This window comes from Macrotis lagotis, chromosome 2, assembly GCF_037893015.1.
Source record: "Macrotis lagotis isolate mMagLag1 chromosome 2, bilby.v1.9.chrom.fasta, whole genome shotgun sequence".
Taxonomy (NCBI): domain Eukaryota; kingdom Metazoa; phylum Chordata; class Mammalia; order Peramelemorphia; family Peramelidae; genus Macrotis; species Macrotis lagotis.
The window spans coordinates 13,202,327-13,226,109 of NC_133659.1; the positions used below are offsets into that span (position 1 = coordinate 13,202,327).

At 38.1% G+C, this 23,783-nt stretch overlaps 1 protein-coding gene across 1 annotated transcript in view; it reads right to left on the bottom strand.

Moving 5' to 3' along the window:
* Positions 1 to 23,783, bottom strand: part of DNAJC6 (DnaJ heat shock protein family (Hsp40) member C6) — a 122,321-nt gene that overhangs the window by 1,785 nt on the left and 96,753 nt on the right. The window contains exons 13-18 of the mRNA XM_074221247.1: positions 22,609 to 22,758; positions 13,493 to 13,561; positions 12,596 to 12,730; positions 10,660 to 10,923; positions 6,533 to 6,675; positions 1,258 to 1,434 (exon numbers count right to left, since the gene is read on the bottom strand). Coding sequence (XP_074077348.1) covers positions 1,258 to 1,434; positions 6,533 to 6,675; positions 10,660 to 10,923; positions 12,596 to 12,730; positions 13,493 to 13,561; positions 22,609 to 22,758 — 938 coding nt within the window. The remainder of the gene's footprint in view (positions 1 to 1,257; positions 1,435 to 6,532; positions 6,676 to 10,659; positions 10,924 to 12,595; positions 12,731 to 13,492; positions 13,562 to 22,608; positions 22,759 to 23,783) is intronic.

Here is a 23,783-nt window from a genome sequence, read left to right on the forward strand (position 1 = left end):
GCCTGCTCCTTGGGTCTTACCTACTGCCATCCTATTCAAACCGGATGGTTCTTAGGTCAGTAATGTGGTCAGTCTGTTATTCGTGCTGCAATCAAGTGCTTTGTAATGTTTCCTCTTCTTCTCTTTCTGAATAGAGGCAGTACCTGTCCTGTTTGTGCAGCCCTGGACATTTCATTCCACCTCTTACTGATTTAGGCAATTCTGAGACTGGAGGATGCAGACCGCCATTTCCAAACTGCTTTCTTATCCAAAAATTCTGAATCAATCCCTATTCCTATACCTGAATGATGCAGATGTTAGCATCTGCCCGTGGATAAATCAATGAGAAGCTGACATTTATAAGCCCCTGGAAAGCAAGGGCTATTTTGTTTTAACTTTGGTTTCCAGCACCCAATACAGTAAATAAACATTTGTGGGTTGAATGAAAATTATTTTGAAAGTTTTGAATTCAACCCCATTGATTCACTGCAGTTTGGGGAAGTCAATCAATTAGTTAACAAACATTGATTAAACAGACACCATAAGTCTGATGTTATACTAGAGACTGGGGGGTATAATGACATAATGATATAGGCACAGTCCTCAAGAGACTACATTCTACTGGAATAGACAACATATGTATAAAGAAATACATACAATTTTTTTTAGGTTTTTGCAAGGCAAATGGGGTCATGTGGCTTGCCCAAGGCCACACAGCTAGGTAATTATTAAGCATCTGAGACTGGATTTGAATCCAGGTACTCCTGACTCCAGGGCCAGTGCTTTATCCACTATGCCACCTAGCTACCCCAATACATACAAAATTTATACAAGGTTTTGGGTTCAAGGTTCAAGGTGCTGGCTGAAGAGAGGAAGGAGGGAACATTATCCATTAGTGCTGTGTGATAGGTACTGTGCTAAGCGCCTCTTAGAGATCACATGATGGAAGATCTAACTCTTTCAGCTCTAGAGGTCTTTCCCTGTGCTACCTCTACTGATGAGTTGTAAACCCTTAGATTTCAGTTGACCCACTCCCCAATATTGGTGTCTCATCTTTCGAATGTATTTTGCTCTCCAGGGTTTAGCACATATTAAGTTCTCAATGGTTTTTTGATTTCTTTACTTAAACACTTTCTTATTCATTCATTCATTTTTTCATTCATTCATCAAAATTTGCAAGGAGTGGTGTCAGATACTTGGGATCCAAAGATAACGAGAAAATCAAAAGTGGGCACATTCCCAGGAGAATGTATCCCTACTTCCTCCAACTCTACTCACTTTGTCTGGATGTACCACGAGCACGGCCCGCCTGTAGACCTTCTTCACCTGCTCAGGAGTGACCAGGTCGGCCATGCCCACGGGCTTCCATTTGGTCTCACCCGCCCACAACACCGTGTGCATGGTCGACAGCAGTGCCCGGATGTTTCTCTCCTTTCCTTCAATCCATTCCAGGATCTGTGAAGGAAGAAACAGAAATCAGCATCCATCCTTTGCACAATGAGAATCTTCTACTACATGGAAAGAAGCTAAATTCAGGAGCATTATTTGTTGTGGTGAAGCATCAAGGCACTTCCATAGGACAATGTAACTCGGTAACCTGGGAATGAGTGAAAGCAGAGAGGGGAAGACAATACTGGACTCGATATCAGAAAAATACTATCACTTATGGTGGGCAAGTTACGCAACCACTTGTACCCTCTTTTCCTATCTTTAAAAATCATATGACCTAAACAAGAATTACCCAGAATAGACAAACTTGGCTGCGTTGCAATCTGTACCACTGGAAGGAGCTTCCTAAATGTATCAAGGATCTGAGTACTGAGAGCTTATTTCAGAAGTCTCTGAGGTCCAAATGAAAAAATATGATGATGAGTTAGTATCATACAGTGAGAAACATTTTACCATATTTTCTGAACCTTGCAGAGATAGAAGAAAAGACCTGAAGTCTGGAAAAACTTAATTCAAATCCCACCTTGGACATCTACTTAGGTATGTGAACCAAGAAAAGTCATTGTCTGTTGAAGCCTCAGTTTCCTCTACTGGGTTTTTTTTTGGCAAGGTGATGGGGTTAAAGTGACCAAGGTCACACAGCTAGGTCATTATTAAGTGTCTGAGGCCTTATTTGAACTCAGGTCCCTCTGACTTAAGGGCTGGTGCTCTATTCACTGCACCACCTAGCTGCCCCTCCTTTCCATTTAATGAGGGGACTAGACTCAAAGGCCTCACAAGGACTTTTGCATATCAGCTTCTTGGAATGTAAATCTCTGACCACAGGTTCCTATTAACAACCCTATAAAATGAAATGAGATTGGAAATAGAGGTAAGAAACAGATTGATATACCTGCCTATCAAGTTTATATTTCATTCCAGAAGTAATAAGGACATAAAAATAAAAAAAAATCAAGAAAATTCCAGCCCCTAAGCAACTTATAATCTAATGGAAGAAATAGCACATATAAGGGAAATGGGTTGAATTACTACAACTATGGAGTAGGAATCAATATTCCTATTTTCCAGATAGGACTTCAATGACTTGTCTAGTGTTGATTCTATACTTAGCAAGGAAAGGATCAGGACTCATATCCAGAGCTTCTATTGTTCACACATCCAGATGCTACATCAAGCTGTTGTCCTATGTATGCAAATCAATCTATAAACATTGAAAGTAGTCTATTAATATAGTCCATTGTCGGTGATTACAAGCATCTGCTCTCAACATGTGGATCCTATATGAAATATAGATATTTATATATTATATATTTATTATATTATATATTAGTTATATTTATATTTATTATGGATATTATATATATATATATATATATATATCTCCAAGGTCATAAAGATACAAAGTGTCAGAGGTGAACTTAAACCCAGGTATTTTGATTCCAGAATTAATATACTACTCTTTCCATTATGACATCATGCTACTACGATCAGTAAAAGTCTCAGGATCTCAAACCAAGAAGACCTTCAATCAACACCCCACTCCAATTTCTGACAGGTGGCCACCCAGCCTTTCCTTGAAGATTTCAAGGTTGGGGGAAGGGGGGAGAAACACATTAAATCAACCATTACCTGGTAACAATGACCCACCTTCTTAATACTGATCCTCTCCCAATGTTTCTGTATTACTCTGAGTCAGGGAGCTCAACAGTCTCCAAAAAATCATGAATTGCATGAATGGAGAAGTTTGTGGAAGGTATGAGCTGACTACAATGTCCTACAAATAAGGAACCATGAGGAACTGTAATAAGGGATGAAAAGAAATGGATACCGGAAAAAAAAGCTGGTCAGATAGTGAGTGTGAGGATGTAATAGACTGGAAGCTTGAATAACCTCCTCACAAGGACTAGAATGGTAGGTCCCTAGAACTTTGGATGGACTTTCCACTGAAGGACTTCTGGGGAAAATGGCTGAGAATTCCACTGGATGCACAGTAAGCTTAATCCTTGAGGAGAATTCCCCAAGACATCTATTCAAGGATCTGGGTTCTCTCTCAGAAGATGCCAGTTCTCACCTCTGTATCCCAGTCACCAAGATGAAATTTCCCATGAATGATAAGACACCTGAGCTTGCAAGGGTGAAATTTCTTAGTGAGATAGAAGTGGCTATTTGTCTTCTTATAATGGCTATTTGCATGATAACAAAATCATTTTCTTAAGCCTACTTTGCAATTTATTTTTCTTATATGACCTGGAGGTATAGGTGTTTGTCACTCATTCAGTCTCCCTTGCAAATCATTTAATTTTCTAAGGCCTTCAATTTCTCCCTCAATTAGGAGAAGATTAGACTCTGTATGTTGATAACTAATCTAAGAGTCTATAATCAAAGGGTAATGTTCCCAGGGCAGAATTAGTCTTTTCCAGAGCAATTTTCCTCTCTGAAACTCAAAATTGAGCTATTACTTCTTACCATGCCCTAAGCAGAAGAAAAACAAAACTGAGAATCTGAGGTTTATAGACAAATAATATTGGAATCTGGACATAGGTAAATCTGTGGAATGTTTGATTAAAATCATGAACCAGATGGAGAGTGAGAGATAGTCACCTAGCTGAACTCTCTCAACATTCCTCTCCAAACAACTTTAAAATAACACCTCAAATAGAATTTTGTATGATAGAGCCAACAAAAGAATGAACACCTCAAATAGAATTTGGTATGATAGAGCCAACAAAAGAATGAACACCTCAAATAGAATTTGGTATGATAGAGCCAACAAAAGAATGGAGTGATAACTTTCCAACATAAGACAAGTTAGGAGATCAGCAGGAAAGGCATGTGGCACTAGAGTGGGGGCTGTCTCAGAGCACACACAGATCTGGCACCAATAGGGGTCCTTGGTAATGGTCACTACATAGGAGCTACAGCTTGGGGAGCACTCAGATCAAAGACTGTAAGGAGTTGAGTCTCAGCAAGAGATTACAAGGGGTCCATCCACCCATTGCCAACATTGGGTACAGTTAATGTTGACTCACAACTTTATTACAAAGTGAGATGGAGGGGCAGCTAGGCAGCACATGAATATAGCACAGGCCCTGGAATCAGGAGGACCTGAGTTCAAATCCAGCCTTAGATACTTAATAATTACTTAATTGTGTGGCCTCGGGCAAGTCATTTAACCCCACTGCCTTGCAAAAACCTAAAAAAAAAAACATTAAAAAAACAAAGTGAGATGGAGAAGGAAATGGCAAGTCACTCCAGTATCTTTGCCAAGAAAATCCTCAAAATGATGGCACAGTCAGACACAATCGAAACAACAAGAACAACAAAATTCATTTGGCAAGAGATTTGGGCAGGATCAAGATACCATTGGATTGGATGTGAATTAGATTGGATGTGGGCAGGATCTTGGTATCATTGGATATTCCGTGCATTTGGAGTTGAGTGGATCCCCTAGGGCAGTTATGTGGTGCTTGGTTACTAGTGCCTGGCCTGGATAGAAGATTCATCTTATTGAGTTAAATTTAGCCTTAGATACCTACTAGCTGTGTGATCTTGGGCAAATCATTCAACCTCTGTTTGCCTCAGTTTCCTCATCTATAAAATAAGCTGGAGAAGGAAACTCTCCTTTCCTTCTCTAGTATCTTTGCCAAGAAAACTCTAAATGGGGTCAGAAAGAGTCAGACACAAATGAAAACAATTGAACAGGTTCACTACAAATTTATGTCACTTAATCTTCATTACAGCCTCACTGCAATAAGGCAATCATCCTTCTACTCTCCAAAATTGATTCTCTACCATCCCCAGTACTGTGGCTATGCAAAACTTTTTTTCTCCTAAAGGCTCCAATAACTCTACCTACCCAAAGCTTCAGAGCCAAGGACCTCACCTATATTTTTGTCAAGAAAATGGAAGTCATTCACCACAAACTTACTCTTTATTGATCTCGCATTCCCTTGAAATTTTCCTCACTATGTTCTCCTTTACTCCAACATATGATGAAGAGGCAGTCATCTCCTGGCTGTCCCCTTGTTCCTATTCTCTCCCATCTCATTCAGTAGATCTCCTTATCTCATACCAGTCTTCACTTCTTTACCTTAATTTCTTCTAAATCCTCTGTAACCTGACTTTTGGCCTCATCACTCAACTGAAATAATCAATGATTCCTCTATTGTCACATCTAATGACCTTTCCTCAGTCCTTCCTGGCCTTGAGAACTTTGCAGTCTTTAACATTATTAACCTCCCTCTCTTTTGGCATTCTCTTTTCTCTCCAAGTTTTCATGGCACTGCTTTTTTCTGTCAGTCTTCCTATCTGGCTTCTGCTGATTAAAGATTTTCAAGCAAAGGGTAGAAGACCTTTGGCCAGGAAGATTGGAGAAGGAATTCTCATTCAGACCCATTTTGGATAAGAATGACTTTGTTGTCCTGCCTGACGCTGAGAGGCTTGGAACAATTGGAACATCTTAAATTCTCCATGACAAGTTGCAAACTGCTAGGTTGGGAAGTAATGCCAAATACAAATAGAAACCAATTCCTTCTAGCTGCATATAGACTTAGAAATTCACCAAAAAATTATCTATGATGTATTATGTTTTTATTTCTTTTAGTAAACATTTCCCAACCAAATTTTGATCTGCTTTTGTTGTATTAGAGAATATGATAGCTCAGGTTCCAGGTATAAAGTTCTGAACATGGAGTCAGAAAGAACTGAATTCAAATTCTACTACAGACACTTACTAGCTGGTAAGTCATTTGACTACTCTCAGTCTCAGTTTGCTCATCTGTAAAATGAGTAAAATAATAGTACCCTTCAAGTTTCAAATGGCTATTATAGGATCAAATGAGATACATAAGTAAACCACTTCAAAAACCACATAAATGTTAGCCAACAGTAATGGGGTGCTAGTGGTTATGGGATTGCTAGGCATGAGAGGAGTAGTGGTAATAGTGTCTCATGTAGCAACAGAGACTCAACTAAGGTCCTTCCTTCTCCAGGTTACCTCTTCTTCCAGTTTGCTCATTAATAAATGATATAGGCAACTTTAGGCAGGACAGATAAATGGCTGGCAAGACTAGACCACCCAATTATTTCTAGTTTTTTCCCTCACCTTCAGTTTCTCAGGGTCCATTTCTTTTGCCATTTCTTCCTTTCTCATTTCAGCTATGGTTCTGGGCCCCTTTTTATCTTTGTGAGCATTGAATCCTTGACCAGATAGCAGGTCTTCAAAATCAGCTGTTTTTGATTTTCCCTCTATAAAATAAGAAAATAATAATGGAATTATTTTGATACCCCGCTAAGAAAAACACATACACATTCACACAGAATATTTTTTAATTAGACTTTTAGACATTTATTGTATAAAGCACAAAATGACTATACTTAGCTTCACAAAGATGAGGTTGCAATTGGATCTTAATTTTATGTCTCAGAATCATGGAGCTGACAACTTTTGAAATCATTTAGTCTGAGGCTGTCACATTACAGATCAATAAAGAGACGAGAGGTGAGTAGGAAATATGAAGAGGGTGAGAAGGGGTAAAAAGAATAGAGGAACCAATTGAGAGAGAGAGAGAGAGAGAGGGAAGGAGAGGAATACAGGGAGAAAAAGAGAGGGACAAAAAAGATGAGAAAGGGAGAAGAGAGATTAAAAAGGTAAAGGAAGAGAAAATGAGGAGAAATGAAGTAAGACAAAGACAGAGGAAGAAGGGAGAAAAAGAGAAAAGACTAATTTCCCATTCTTCAACAATGGTCTGTTCAAATTTTCTCTTATCTCTTCCAGCCCCACTCCCATATTGCCTCTACCCTGCCCTTAAAGGACACCACCTAGCTGTGAACTCATCCAACCTTTCTGGAGAGCAATTTGGAATTATGCCCAAAGGGCAACAAAAATGTGCAGACCCTTTGACCCAGCAATACCACTACTGGATCTATACCCTGAAGAGATGATGAAAAAGGATAAAAACATTATTTGTACAAAAATATTCACAGCAGCCCTGTTTGGGGTGGCAAAGAATTGGAAATTGAGTGAATGAACATCAACTGGAGAATGGCTTAGCAAACTGTGGTATATGTATGTCAGGGAACACTATTGTTCTATTAGAAACCAGGAAGGATGGGAATCCAGGGAAGTCTGGAGGGATTTGCATGAACTGATAATGAGTGAGATGAGCAGAACCAGAAAAACACTGTACACATGGGAATGATGATCAATCTTGCTAATTCCATCAGTGCAACAATCAGGGACAATTTTGGGCTATCTGCAATGGAAAATACCATCTGCATCCAGAAAAATAATTGTGGAGTTTGAACAAAAACCAAAGATCATTACCTTCAATTTAGGAAAAAACCCATTATCTTATTATGTAATTTTGCTGTCTCTTATACTTTATTTTTCTTCCTTAAGGATATGTTTTCTCTCTCATCACATTCAACTGAGATCAATGTATACCATGAAAACAATGTAAAGACTAACACACTGCCTTCTGGGGGGGGGGGCGGGAAACACGAATAGGGGAAAAATTGTAAAACTCAAAATAAATAAAATCTTTTTTTAAAAAAAATAGAATAAAGGACACCACCTCCTACTTAAGTAAAAATATTAATAAATCTAGACCATTCACATGAGTTTCCACTTCATCTTGTTCTCATTCATCAAAAATCCCTCTTCATCATCTCAGTTCTCTCCCATTTTGACTCTAATCTCTGAGGAAGAGTTTTACTCAAGGACAATCCTTCTGCCTCTGCCCTTGTTCTCACCCCCATTTCCTCTGGGGACTTATAACAGTCTTCTCTCTGAAATTATCTCCAATGTTTCTTAAATGTGTTTTTTTAACATTATTCTCACTTTTCTCCCTCAGTAGACTGTAAGTCATTGTCAACAGAAGAATTTTTTGCCTTTCCTTGCTTCATCCCCATTTCTGCCAGCATTAGTACATTGAATACAGTAGATATTTACTAAATAAATATTGACTTGACCTGCTGCCTTTGATAGTCTGCTCTGTCTACATCTTCAATCTTTCCTTATCTGCTGGCTTTTCTACTGCCTACAAACATGCCCAGGTCTCCCACCCATTAAAATTTCTTCACAGGACCCAGTTACTCCTTCAAGCTAATGTCACATTTCTTTTCTGCTTAACGAAAACCAAGCTCTAAGAAAGGCTCTCTGCATTCATTGCCTCTTATTTCATATTTCCTATTCACTTGTCAGCAGGAATGCTTGAAAATCTTCTGTTTCATTAAAGATCCTCTCCCCCCACCACCACCACCTTGTAGGATTACACTTAGTTTTGCTGGGTAAATTATTTTTGGTTATAAGTTTAAGGTTTTCTGCCTTCTATACTATCATAATCCAAGTTCTTCTTTCCTCCAGGGTTGTAACTGCTAAATCTTGTGTGTTCCTGACTATGGATCCTAGGCATTACTTATTTCTGATGGTTTGCAGTACTTTTTTTTCTTTGACCTGAGAGTTCTGGATTTTGGTCAGATATTTTAACATGGGTTTTTTCCCTAGGTGTTTTAATGTAGGGGTTCCTTTCTGGAGGTGAATAATGCATCTTTTGATTGCTACTTTTCCTTTGGTTCTAAGAGATCTAGGCAATTTTCTGATTTCTTGAAATCTGATGTCTAGGTTCTATTTTTGGTCATGTTTTCCTGGTATTTCAATCATGGCTATATTGCCTCTCTTCAGTTTTCCAGGTCAATTGTTGTTACTATGAAATACCTTACATTGTCTTCTATTATTTTACTTTTTACTTATAATTTTTTTGCTATCTCATGGAGTTTCTATTTGTTCAATTCTAATTTTTATAAGGTTTTTCTTGGGTGCTTCTTATGCCAAAATATTCATTTCTTTCTTCCATAGCTCTCACTTGGTTTTTAAAAATTTTAAGTTATTTTTAAATTTAACTTTTTCAAGAATTCTGTTTACATCTATGTTCAAGCCACATTTCTTTGAGACTTTGCTAGTTAGTCATTCTCTTTTTTGAGTTTGGGTCTCAGGTTTCCCTGTTATCATCCTAACTATTGAGGGTAGCATTAATTTTTTTTTTGTTTGAATTCTTCTAGCCTACTTTTGGACACTGGACTTTATATCAGTGCTAGGTTTGAGCACTCAAGGGAAGAATGCTTGGCCCAATACCTGTCCTCTCATGTCTCTGCAGGTTTCACTGCTTAAGTTGAAGACTTGAAGGCTGTTAGTGTTCCCAAGGTGATGTGATCTTTTTTTTTTTGGTTTTTTGCAAGGCAAATGGGGTTAAGTGACTTGCCTGAGGCCACACAGCTAGGTCATTATGAAGTGTCTGAGACCGGATTTGAACCCAGGTACTCCTGACTCCAGGGCTGGTGCTCTATCCACTGTGCCACCTAGCTGCCCCACAAGGTGATATGATCTTGATGAAGTCAGCTCACTGCCCTCCTAGTCGGAATTTCATAAGCTCTTGACCCAGGTTTGAGTTTAACAAAGTGTTTTCCTCAAAGTGATTTATCTCATTTGTTCCTTACAATAACCCTGTGAGATAGGTGCTACTGGTATTAATACCCTCATTTTACAGATGTGAATTCTGTTCTCCATGACTCTGAATTAAGCATGCCATTACCACGTGATGTGGTTACCTTGATATATCCTCTTTTTATAGTTCCTTGAGAATCACTGAGTGCCTAGATTGGATCTAATTAGTGCAAGTACTGCTAATCCATTTTCTATATTTTCAGATGCTTGTTCTATCATTTTAAGAAACCTTCCAAAAGGGCGGCTAGGTGGCACAGTGGATAGAGCACCAGCCCTGGAGTCAGGAGGGCCTGAATTCAAATCCGACCTCAGACACTTCATAATGACCTAGCTGTGTGGCCTTGGGCAAGCCACTTAACCCCATTTGCCTTGCAAAAATCTAAAAAAAAGAAAGAAACCTTCTAAAGACACCCAACAGACTTCATCATCTGGGGATAAAAATGGCCAAATGAAAAGACATACTTGAGCTTGTAATTCATAAACAAACCAGCATTAGAGCAACTATCTTGAAATTCCCAACCCTTGCACCTCTTCCCAAAGGAATAATTAAGTTACCCTTAAAAGATCAGAAATTAAATGAATGTTCTTCTTGGTGCTTTTCTCAATTTCTCATCCTTAACACTTTCCTTTCACCACCCCTTCCTCGTCCAACTCCCAAACACATTTATTTTGAACAGAGGAACATGATACGTCCACTCTAACATCAAATTCCATTTGACTGATTTTACCTAAATTAGAAGGTCCTTTTCCACGATCGTTTTGACCACTTGGCATTGATGAAAAGCTCACATTGTAGTTTGGTCTGTTCTGAGGAGATGCATGGGGCACACTGGGCTGTGACTTGGATTGAGTTTGCTGCCAGGAGTAACCAGACCCCTGCTGCCATCCCCCACCCATTGGCTGAGGAGATGGTTTCTGTGGTGAACTAAGAGGGGGGAATCCTCCACCTAACCCAGTTGGTGTGGTGGGCTTGCTGGCAAATGAAGAACTACCTGCAACAAAAGGAAAACACACACAATTCTGGCCATTTCTTGTCTATTTTTTGCAGCTCACGTATTCACAGACATGATATGCCATAATTTCAATGGAAGTTACTTTGGTTAGAGGGTTCAAAGGGGAAATAATTAGGGAATCTGTTCATGTATCCTGCTTAACCTTCTTTTATCATAGCTAGTCATTGGATTTTAGATCGAAAAAGAATTTAGAGTCTGTCTAATCTAACCCCTCATTTTCTACACGAGAAATGAAATCAAGAGAGAAAATGACTTCCCCAAATCACACAAGGAAGATGCAACACAGAGAGGATTTGAACCTTGTTCCCTGTCTCCAAATCCATGGTATGCTATTACTTCCTCATTTCTTTTCAATGAACACTATCTAAAGTCATTTGTGCCTATGAGCCTATAAAACCTGTTAAACATATATATTTTGAATAAAAATACTGAAAAATGTCCATAGCAGTTATGTTTTTTCATATAATCATATCAATTAATAGAATGCCTTTTCCTGATTCCAAAGTGGCTAAAATTTATTCTCCTGATATGATCTCATTTTTAAATGTATATTCTTATGCGTGGATAGTTTCTTTTCATAGACTATAAGCTCTTGAGAACAGGGATTATCTTTGGTTTCTCTATTTACCTCCCCTTTTCAGTGCCTGGAACAGACTCGAAGTTTAATAAGGTCATTTTTATCAAAAAAGAGAGCCATCAGTTCCCAATCAATAGCTGAGGGAGGCATATACAGCAACAACTCAAAGGCCACTGACATTCAAAGTCATCTACCTCAATCCCTACTTTCTAAAATGAAAAAAAACTGAGTTGCAATAAAAGGAAATATAAAGGTAGTGGTTTGTTAATGGCACAGATGGGATTGTACTATGGATCTCTTGACTCCCATCTCCCTTCCCCCTCCCCAATTTTATCACATAAGGCCATTTATTTGTATCCCTGTTTTATGATAGCAATAACCAGAAAGGGGGCAGGGTGCCAGCCTCCTTGTCACAGGAATTCCCATGTACTTCTCCTCATGCTTCCTTCCAACCCAAGACAGGCATCTGGTCAAAATGGATAGAGAGCCAATCTCAAAACCAGGAAGACATGGTTCCAAGTATTGCTTCTGACATTTACTGGTTCCATGGCCTTTGGCAAGTCACTTAACTTCTGAGGGCCCTATGCAATTCTTTTTTATTTCTTTTATTTTGACTCTATGCAATTCTCAAAAAGTTATGGTGTAGTAATCAATCTATCAGACAGAGAGTTCTTTCAATGAATGAAATCAAAATTCTAGTCCCTAACTCTTTCCTTCCAAATGCTATTACTGGGTTAAAGTATCATTCATTCCAACAAATCACTGACTACAAACCCTCTAAAGAATTAACCTTATTTTTAAATAATACAAATCACATACTTGCAAACACTTATCTCTCAAGAAGGGATCCAAGTAACACTTTTCCTAAATAAGTTGGAACTTTTCACTAGCAAATAGACCAGTGGCTAGAGGTTCTTTGTGGGGTAGCTTTTGTTTTGTCATCTCTCTTGACATCTCTCTTGGCCTTGTGTCTTGGAAAGGCCCAATGTCTGATCTTACATAATACCAGCTCATCCTAAGACAGATGTATAATGGAAGATTTTCATCCATAAAAGTTATAATTTTGACCTTAACCTGCTAAATTTGCACCAAGTGTTCCAAGGTCAGCAAACGGGTCCAGAGACTGTGGTTTGTTCTGATGTGTGGGGGTGTTGTGCATGGAGCCCGTGGGACTGGTGGCAGCTGACTTGCTTCCCATTCCAAAACCACCTAAAGAGCAAAGTAGAGAAATTACGCCAACACCCGTGGGTTGCAATCTCAAGGTCCATTATTCTCTGAGTGCCTCTGTGCCCACATGTAAGATAGTCAAGGTCACTGAACATCATTGGAACAATAACAAGTTGTTAAGTTGCCTTCCTCTCCTTATGGCGGAGCAAAGCAAGGTAGAAGGAATGTGCCATCATGTTTTTCCCCAGGATATCTCTGCTTTCAACATGCCTTCTTCCTTCGGTCAAATGTCATATGGCAGCTGCCCTAGCCCAATTGAAAAATATTCTTCCAAATATACAGGAGGCGGAAATGAATACAATAATGGTTTCAACTAAAGGAGAAAACAGAAAAATGATAACATCGCCAGACTTAGACATTATGCCTTCCTTGCTTCAGCCTAAAGTTGTAGATTTGCTTTCTTAATTCCATTACCAAACTGTTGGCTCATAACTCTAAAGCCAAGATTTTATTTCACGGACTATTGTCTAATCATACCTCTCCCATCTAAGCTTGCACGGTTGGCTTTTGGAACCCAAGTGTAAAACTTTACACTTGACTCCATCACTTAATTGGATTTGTCTGGCCTGTTGAGAATTTACTGGATCAATCCTGATGGACAGGCATTGTGTTAGTTACTGATCCTATATTGGTGTGCTTTGTGGAAAATTCAGCTCCATTTGTACCTACTGAAAGCACTTTCTCTTTTGGACAATCGTCTCAAAAATACAAAAGAGATTGAACACCACATCTGAGGATGATTACCTGATTTACTCGGCCAGTCCCAACCTCCTGAAACATCTGGCTGGATGGAAACAGTGGGGGTGCTGGAAGCTGCCAAGGAAAAAACACAGCACATCATCATTTCCTTAGCTGGCTTTTTAAAAGTCCATGAGTAGTACAAGAACTGAAAATTTACCAATTCATGCCTCATGCCTTTGCCAGGTCCACAAGCAAGTGATTGATTTGGCCTCAAGCAAGAAAGAAATAGGCACTTGTCTGCCCAGCTCAGGTGCCCAACCTGTTCCTTTGAAACAGACTTACCCAGTGGAGTAAAGAAAGGCGATCCAAAAGAACTATTTGAAAACTGCTAAATTAAGACAATTAAAATGATCGCAAAAGTTGGTTCAAAACCCATTGGTTGATGATGAAAGTGCAAAATGACATGTTAAAATTAAAAAAGGCAGTCAGACTTTTTCTGAGTAGAGAATAAACTACTATAGAGTAAGACTGCTCACATTACTCAAGTGAGTTCATGTATGTAAGGTGAATTTAGAGTGAATGGATGCCAAGTGATATTGATGTATTTCAAGCATCCTATAAGTCAGCAGCTGCTATTGCTACTGCTTCCATCATCAGTTTGATGATAATTAGTTCAAATGTCTTGGGATTACACTTTATGGAAGGTTTTAATGATGATAATATTGATGATAATAACATGGGGATTATATCTTATGGACAGTTTTAATGATGATAATGATGATAATAATATGGGATCACATTTTATGGAGGGTTTTATTGATGATGATAATGATAATATAAATATGGGGATTACATTTTATGGACAATTTTAATGATGATAATGATGATAATAATAATATGGGAATCACTTATTATGGAGAATTTTTAATGATGATGACAATAATGATATGGGGATTACATTTTATGAACAGTTTTAATGATGATAATAATACTAATATGGGATCACATTTTATGGAGGGCTTTGATGATGATGATGATGATGATATAAATATGGGGATTACATTTTATGGACAATTTTAATGATGATAATGATGATAATAATAATCATATGGGAATCACATATTATGGAGAATTTTTAATGATGATGACAATAATGATATGGGGATTACATTTTCTGAACAGTTTTAATGATGATAGTGATGATAAAGATATGAGATCACATTTTATGTAGAGTTTTATTAATGATAATACTAATAAGTTTATATTATATAGAGGGTTTTAGGGTTAATAGTTCTGATAATAAAAATAGTAACAGCAATAATATCAATTCATATCTATATAGTAGTTTGTGATTTGCCATGCATTTGACATCTATCATTTCATCTTATTATTACAACAAGCCCATGAGTTGTAAGTGCTATTAGGAGGAAATTCAGACAAAGAAAGGTTAAGTGACTTGCTCAAAGTCATAGAGCTAGTAATAATACTAATTTTTATGATTACTATTATTATTATTATATGGCACTTGGAATTTTCCAAAGTGCTTTGGAAGAGACTTCATTTGATCCTCACCACAACCTTGGGAGGTGGAAGCAATTATTCTTTTTTGTTTGTTTCTTTCTTGCTTTTTGCAAGGCATTGAGGTTAAGTCATGTCCAAAGTCACACAGTTAGGTAATTATTAAGGGTCTGAGGCTGAATTTGAACTCAGGTCCTTCTACCTCCAGGTCTAGTGCTCTATCTACTATGCCACCTAGCTGCCCCAGGTGCAATTATGCTTTCCATTTTGCGATGAGGAAACCGAGCCTAGATAGGATAGATGCTTTTCCCATGGTCACAAAGATGCTAAATTTGTGAGGTAAAATTATAATCCAGCTTTTCTTGAGTTCACATTCAACCCTCCAGGCTGATCACCTTGTCTTTCCATATTTGGGTGTGTATGTGATGAAACACAATTTAATCAGAATTCATTAAGAAGTAATCTTATTCATTTCAACTTGGGACAGACAATTTGAATAAGATTCTTTTCCCCCTCCCCCCACCTTCATCCTGTTCCACCTACAGAACTGGGAAGCAATTCCTCAGTGCCAAAGGAGCCCTGCCCATCTATTTGGGGACATTGAGGGCTTGGAAATGATCAGCACTGGGTTCCTGGAGGCCCAAGTCCCTTCCTCAACAAGCAGAGGGCTTTTCATTGTTTCTGGATTTGTAGCTCCTTTCATATATAAAATGCTTAATACATGTCTGATTAATTCATTGGGAATTAAGAACATGTAAAAGCTAAGCCTCAAAGGCCCAATCTCTATCCCCCAAGATCCTCACACTCTAATACACTTTAACTTTAGCACAAACAGGACCACATTGCTTACTTAACACTATCATGTCCAAACCATTAGCAAGAATTTATGTAGCCAAATGTCAGATACTATGATAGACAGCAGAGATAACCAGACAAAGGAGAAACCGTATCTGCCCTCAAAGAGCTTACAATCTAACCAGGGAGAGGACAGTGCAAACATAGCCATTTACCAGTAGATCCAATGTGACAAGCGATGAATCCAGCTGGTATTACTAAGGATGTTACTGACCTTCCCTGACCAATAGTGGTGCCATATTGTACAGATTGCCAGGTCTGGAGTCACAAAGACGCATCTCTGAGTTCAAATGTGATCTCAGACAGTTAGTGACCTTGTTATGACCTTGGGCAAGTCAAGGAACCCTATTTGCCTCACTTTACTCATTTATAAAATGAGTTGTATATAAAAAAAGGGCCAAGTACTCAAGTGCCAAAAAAACCCCAAATGGAGTCACAAAGAATTGGACATGACTGAACAACAACAAAACAATCACAGATAGAAGTTTCTTTATCTTTCTTAGAGGGGTAGAAGAATTAGCATTTATTAGCAATAACTCACATTTTTATGTTTGAAGGTTTGCAAATTGCTTTACATAAATGGCCTTTTTTGAGTCTTATGAGATAGATATCAACAATGATGAGAAATTGAGGCTCAGAAATGAATTGGCTTGTTCACAATCCACATTCTTGATGTGTAACTGCCAATTTAATTTTCTAATTGTACCTTTCCTAGTTCATAGGTTCATAGAGTTAGAGCTGGAAAAGAAAAGACAATTTTCTTTTATTTATTTATTTATTTATTCATTTATTTTTGCAAGTCAGTGGGGTTAAGTGACTTGCCCAAGGCCACACGGCTAGGTAATTATTAAGTGTCTGGGGCCGGATTTGAACTCAGGTCCTCCATGACTCCAGGGCTGGTGCTTCACCTAGCCACCCCTAATTTTCTTTATTTTTGAAGATGAAGAAAGAGAGGCAAAGAGAGGTTAGGTGACTTGCTCTGGAGAATAGAAACAGTGAGTATCTAAGGTGAAATTTGATCCCAGGTCCTCCTGCTCCCAAAGTGTCATGCCACCATTTTATACCATCTCTGTTGTGCTAATAATCACCATCAATAATATATTGCAAGCTATTAATCCTCATCATGTGCTTCTCAATGTATAAATACAAAGCCATCACATACAACCCTTAAAGGCTATGATGGGTCTGAAAAGGTCAGAAGTCTGGCCTGGGTGCCCCTATCAAACACAATTCCCATCAGAAGTTTTTGTGAGAAATGAAAAAAATAATTTAAAAATGCTTAGCAAATTGGAAATGTCACAGAAATGTCAACACAGAGGGCTTTGGCTACACTAATGATCTCAAGGAGGGAGAACAGCAAACTCTTGGCTACTCTTGTCATTGATTTGACAACAGTTTAGAAACAAAGACATCACCAACACAATTATCTCAGGAAAGAAATAATATCATGTCGGGAGGAGAAAGAGAACAGTCTTAAAAATCCCTGCTATTTTTTCCCCTTATTCATGCTGCCTTTCAGCTTCACTTTCCTTCTAAATACAGAAGTATTTGGACTACATGATCTCCAAGGTCCCATCCAGTGCTTTCCTTCTACTTGGCCAGGAAAAATAGGGGCAATGGTTGGAAGAGTAGGAGCAAGAAGAGTCTGTGAACAATTCAAGCTGTCCAGAAGGGGGACAACCTGCGTGCTTCCATAGCTAATGGGTCCCACTGCATCTCTTCAAGTGAAGGCTGGCTAACCACTTACCACGAAATGTAGCTGAAGCTCCTTTACGCATCTTGGTGACCCTAGTGCTCAGCATGGAAACTTAACGTGTAGCAAGTTCTTAGAAATAAATCCTTGATGACTGATCACTTGTTGACAACATACATTCTACTTTCCACACCACGCTCCATGTTTTACTATTCAACATTCCAGCATATATGTCTATGTCTGTGTTACAACATGCTAGGTCTCAGGTTTCCTCCCTGTTCCAAGATTCTATGCCTCAACATGCTAGAATGCTTCCAGTTCTAGAATTCTTTGTTCTATGGTCCCTTCTGTTTCAAAATCTTCCCAAAGTAAAAGATTTGAGCCAGACAGAAATATGCTTACCTTCCTTCTAAAATCTAGAAACTCAATGATTGAGGAAGTTAAGTGGTGCAGTGGCTAGAGGACCAACCCTGGAGTCAGAAGGACCTGAGTTCAAATCCGGCCTCAGACACTTAATAATTTTCTAGCTGTCACTTAACCCCATTGCCTTAAAGAAAATAAAATGTTAAAAAAAAACTATGGTTGAAAGAAAATGTAGTGGGAAAACTATTTTTTTCATCTCAATGATTTTCTCTGGAGAAAGAATTGTGTTATTTCTCTGACCAAGCTTGGCTGATGATTTTGTGTTGTCAAGCCCTTTTTTTTTTTGGTTTGTTTTAGTTTGTCAAACCTTTCAGAGTCATTGGGTCACCAGGCATGACAATGTAAAATGCAAGTGGGTGTCATTACTGCTTATAAGTGGCAGTTTACAGATGCTGAGAACTTCTTGGTGGGATGGAATCAGTTCCAGAAATGACAGGATGGTGCTAGTTTAATCATCAGAAGAATCTGAGCATCAACTTGCAGTCATCAGACCCTTATTATCTTCTCCCTCAACTTAGAAAAGGTCATTTCCAAAAATGTTAAATTGATCCCTGTGAATATAGTGTTTTAAGAGAGTCTTTTTATTACATTCTGAAAACCTCAATTTATCTTTGGATCTTAAATTAAGAGTAAGGAAACAGGTCATCTGCTGCTAAGAGAGCAAGGATAACTGTGCTTTTGCATACTTACTGGATGCAAAGTTAGATTTGAATGGAGTCTACCAGGTGAAATGCAAGGAATGGAGACAGAATAGATTGAATGTTATAAGTGATAATAGCATGTCACATTTTTATAGCCTTAGTTGATAGAATCAGAGTTCAGAGGCCATCCCCTTCAACCTGTATCTCAGCAAGACTTGCCTTTACAGAACCCATGAAAAGTGATCATCCATGATCTGCTTAGAGTCCTTCATTAACAAGGGGTCATTGTTCCAGTTCATATCTCACCAGTTATTTTGTGATAATCCAAAAGGTTGGGAATTTTTTTAACCTGTTTAAAAATCCACCTCTTTCTAAGTTGGACTTCAGCTTGTCCTCCAAAGTTTGGCAAAATAAATCTAATGCTACTTACTATGACAATCTTTCAAATATTTGAAGACAATTATCCAGTTGCCTCCACATCTTACCTTTTCCAGGCTATAGATCCTTTTAGTATTTCAACTAATCTTCTTATGACCTGAATGCTAGTCTTTCCATCATCCTCATCACTCACCTGTGCATGTACTCTATTATGTGAATGTTCTCCCTAACAGGTTTGCCCAGAAGGGAACACACTGTTCCAGAGGAATTCTGACTAGGGCAGACAATGGAAAGTCCCTCAATCTACACTAGGAGTTTATAGCCTGAGGTCCATTAATTTAAAAATATATATATTTTGCGTTTGAAATCAACATAGCTTCATTTATAATCCTCTCCTACATATTTTATATCATTATTATTATTAAGAGGGGTTGGTATGTTTTTCCAAACTGTCAAAAGAGTCCATATTATAAGAAAAAGTATGAATTATTATGAAAAAATTATGAATCTATCCTCTTGACTTTAAATATGGAGGTAGGTGGCATAATGGATTGATCAAAATGTTCATTCAGTTTTCAGCCATCTCTAACTTTGCATGGCCCCATTTGAGATTTTCTTGGCAAAGATACTGAAGTGGTTTGCCATTTCCTTCTTCAATTCCTTTTACAGATGAGGAAACTGAGGCAACAGGGTGCTATGACTGGCCCAGGGTCACACAGCTACTAAGTGTCTGGGACTAGATTTGAATTCAGGGAGATGAGACTTCCTGGCTCCAGGCCCAGCAGTTCAGGTAGTTTTGTAATGCTATGCAAGTCACTTAACCTCTGTCTGCCTCAGTTTCCTCATCTATGAAACAGGATCAATAACAGCACCTCCCTCCCAGGGTTATTGTGAGGATCAAATGAGACAACAATTGCAAAGCATTTAGCACATAGTATGTGATATATAAATGTTAGGTCTTATTATTATAATTCCTCAAATATGCATTTTTCTTCTGAATCCCTGCCCTTGAAATGAGCGGCAAGGATAGTCCTATAAATGCTGGGTATTTTGTGTATGACTTTTTAATCCATAGAGCCCTCTAAAATGACAGAAAGTGGTGCTGCAAAACAAGCTTGCAGAATTGGATATACAATTATTACCCCATTTTACAGACAAGGAAATTGAGGTTTTGAGATGTTAATTTACTTGCCTAGAATTACAAATAATGACCAAGGACCAAAATTTCTATATAATTGAATGAATAACAATAGGCAGACCAATAATCAACCCCAAATCCAGGGGAACAGTTCCCTTTTACTAAACATGTTGATGTTACACATTTGACTATTAATTTAATTTTTTTTCTCAAATACTGAGCAAAAATTCTCCTCAGCTCTCAGATGAGTTCCACTGGGGGAAAGCAGGAAATAGAGACATATTTTGTCACTCTCTGGCTTTTGGGAGACCTGACAGAAAAAGTTATGGGAAAAAAATGAAAAGAAAAAACATCTGGATGATTTAGTTTGTACTGAGACTCAGATGCAACATTGGTTAGCATCTAACTTCAAATCTAAATTCCACCAAATTAACCTTTATCAACTTATTCCATTGTTTTCAGCTTTTTCTGTATTTTCCAAATAGAACATATTTTATAAATGTTCATTACAATTAATTAAATGGATGGGAATTCAACCTTTGACCTTGACTTGGTGATTTAGTAGGATGATCAGCACCATATTCTAGCCTAAGTCCATGGTCATTAAGTTCAACCCACAGATGCATTATATAAACTCCTGCCCACAGGAAATTCAATGCAGGTGGAAAAGTGGTCAAATAAATTCCAATTTCAATCTTGATTTAAAATGATATCCACATCCAGAGAAAGAAATGATGGAATCTGAATGCAGACTGAACCATGCTATTTTCATTTTCTTTGTTTTTTAATGTTTATTTTCCTTTTGTTTTATTTCCTCTTTTACAATATGACTAATGTCGCACTATCTTTAACATGATTGCAGGTGTATAAACTATATCAGATTATTTGGATTTTTAGAGGAAAGGGAAGGAGGAGGGAGAGGGAAAAAGTTTAAATTCAAAAACTTATAAAAATGAATGTTAAAAAAATAGTCAAAGGATATGAAAGGGCAGGTTTCAATTGAAGGAATGCAAGCAACTGAGGCATAAAGTAATAGGAATTTAAAAAAAAAACATTTCAAATTCTTCCTCACAACCAGAATGACAAGCAGGACAAGAGAAAAATTGACCATTGATGGAGAAACTGTGTTGTGGAAAACTCTTGGTGGGCTCAGAATGTAGTTCAATCCTTCTGGAAAGTAACTTGGAACCATAATCCAGAAATTGTGAAGTTGTTTATAACCAGTTAGATTATTATTATATTAGGTTTATACTACAAAAAAGTCAGAGAGAGGGAAAACACTCATACATATAAAGGTATATTGGCTCCATGTCATCCATGTGTTCCCAGCCTAGGCCGCTTATGGCTATCTTTCCTTTCACTCCTTCCTTCAGGCATCTTGCCTAAAACTTGGTCAGTCACCCGGTCCTCAAGTCCCTTATAAGTAGCTTATTATCTTTTCAGTAAAAAAAAAAAAAAGGCTTAATCCATGAGTTTCGCAGGCTTGTGAAATAAATCCTGAGCTATTTCAAAAAGAAAAGAAGTCAATTGAGTCTAGCAGTGTGTGTTACAATCAACAACCATGATGCCCAACCATGGGGAAAGATGTGTTATATTCTCTCATCTCAGGAACCAAGAAGGATTTTTGCAATTAATCCAAATCCTTTTACCTTTTAGGTAAAATTTATGTTATGATCATCATTGAATCTAATGTTCTTTTAGTTTAGCTTTCTTTATCCAGCATGACTTCATACATATCCTCCAATGCTATTCTGAATTGCTGAAATTCCATATTTCTTACAACATGGTTGTATTCTATTACATTTTTTTGGTTTATCTCCCAGTGGATGAGCACCTACTTCTTATTTTGGGGATTTTAATTTTTGCTGCCATACAAAAAATTGATATGCTGAATATTTCAAAATGAAACAAACCTTTTTTTATAAAGGGAAAGGGAAAAAATGGTCCCAGTAATGATAATGATGACTCACCAAGTGGCCTTCTGGTCAAACAACATTTTACTGAGACTAACTCAAATGTCACTGAGATAAGAGCACTGAGTTCATGTGAATGAATTCATCAGTTATTTTTCTTGCATAGTTTTGAATTATTTTTCAAAAGCAATGAACCAATTCATAGTTTTACCAACACTATATAAGTGTTTAGGTCTTTCCAACATAGAGTCTAAACAGAAACCATAGTCAAAAACTCATAAAGGTAGACTCTTTGCTAGCCACTTTACAATTCCTCTCAAAATTACATTCATTATTCAAGGCAAATACACATAAAATCATGCCCAGAGAGCCATCCTAGTTGGCACAAGATTCCCTCAAAGGGACACAGATCATTTATGACACAGTTTCAAAATCATACACCATTCTCTAATGTAGACCTCCCCGTCCAACCAGAAACCTCTGGTTTTAAATGGTATTGAATAAACACATACAATATGCATATACGTATATATACGTATATGCATATGGAGGAGGTACCCAATCCTCTCCCTCTTATTCTCAGTTTCCAGGATGAAGTACATGAATATTTTATGTCTTACCTAAATTAAAGGGGTCACTGTGAACTGTGGGTGAAGGACTTCTGGCCTGAAGAAAGGGATCACTAGAGGCATTTGATGTACTCAGAAAAGAACCCAATAAATCTGGACCAGATGGTTTGGAAGGAGTTCCAAATGGGTCAAAGTTTGCAGCTGGAAGGGAAAAAAAAGAAGACAAAGTTGACTATTTTATCTGGAATATGAGTAAATTTCTTAGGTTCATTATGAGTTCATTCTTTTGATCCAAGGCTGGTTTAAAAATATATAATAGAGCAGAGACATAACAGACAAGACTGATATCTTGAGCAAGAACTACAAAATAAACCTTGGATAGATGAGTCTGGAGACAGCATCAAGACCATAGGACTTGCAAAGTCCATGAGGAAAGATTATAGGATGGTGCTCCAAGATTATAGAAAGACAGAGACCTGGGGACAGTGCTCCATGTGGAAAATAGAGAGTTCCAAGGAAACTGGTCCCATTGAGAGCAATCCCAAGACACCATAATGCTGGTGTTGCCAAGGCTGCTGCTGGAGTCGGGGTAATGGGAACTGGAGGACATGGAGAAAGCAGGGTAAGGCCAGTCTAGACAGTAACTAGGGAGGGAATTCTCTTCTGATCATTTCTTCTTTTAGATACTTACTCTCACTAATTAGATGATAAACCAGGTGTTTCTACTCGCTGGGCTGTCAGTGGCTATAAAGTTTTGGGGGTTTTTTTGGTTTTTTGAAAGGCAATGGGTTAAGTGACTTGCCCAAGGTCCTACAGCTAGGTCATTATTAAGTGTCTGAGGTCAGATTTGAACTCAGATCCTCCTGACTCCAGGGCCACGCTCTATCCACTGCACCATCTAACTGCCCCACCCTGACTCACCATTCTTAAGTAAAGTCCAAATTGTCTGTGTGGAAGAATAGTTCAGTGAATGAGAAATATGTTATATTGAGAGTCAAAGGACCTGGGTTCCAATTCTGACTCTCCCACTTATTACACTCATGTGACCTGAGAAGCTACTCTTGCTCTGGACGCCTAAAGTTCCTCATCTGAAAAATAAGAATGATCAGTTAACCAACAAAAGACTTAGTTCAGGTGGCTAGAGCACTGGCCTTGAAGTCAGGAGTACCTGGGTTCAAATCCAACCTCAGACACTTAATAATGACCTAGCTGTGTGGCCTTGGGCA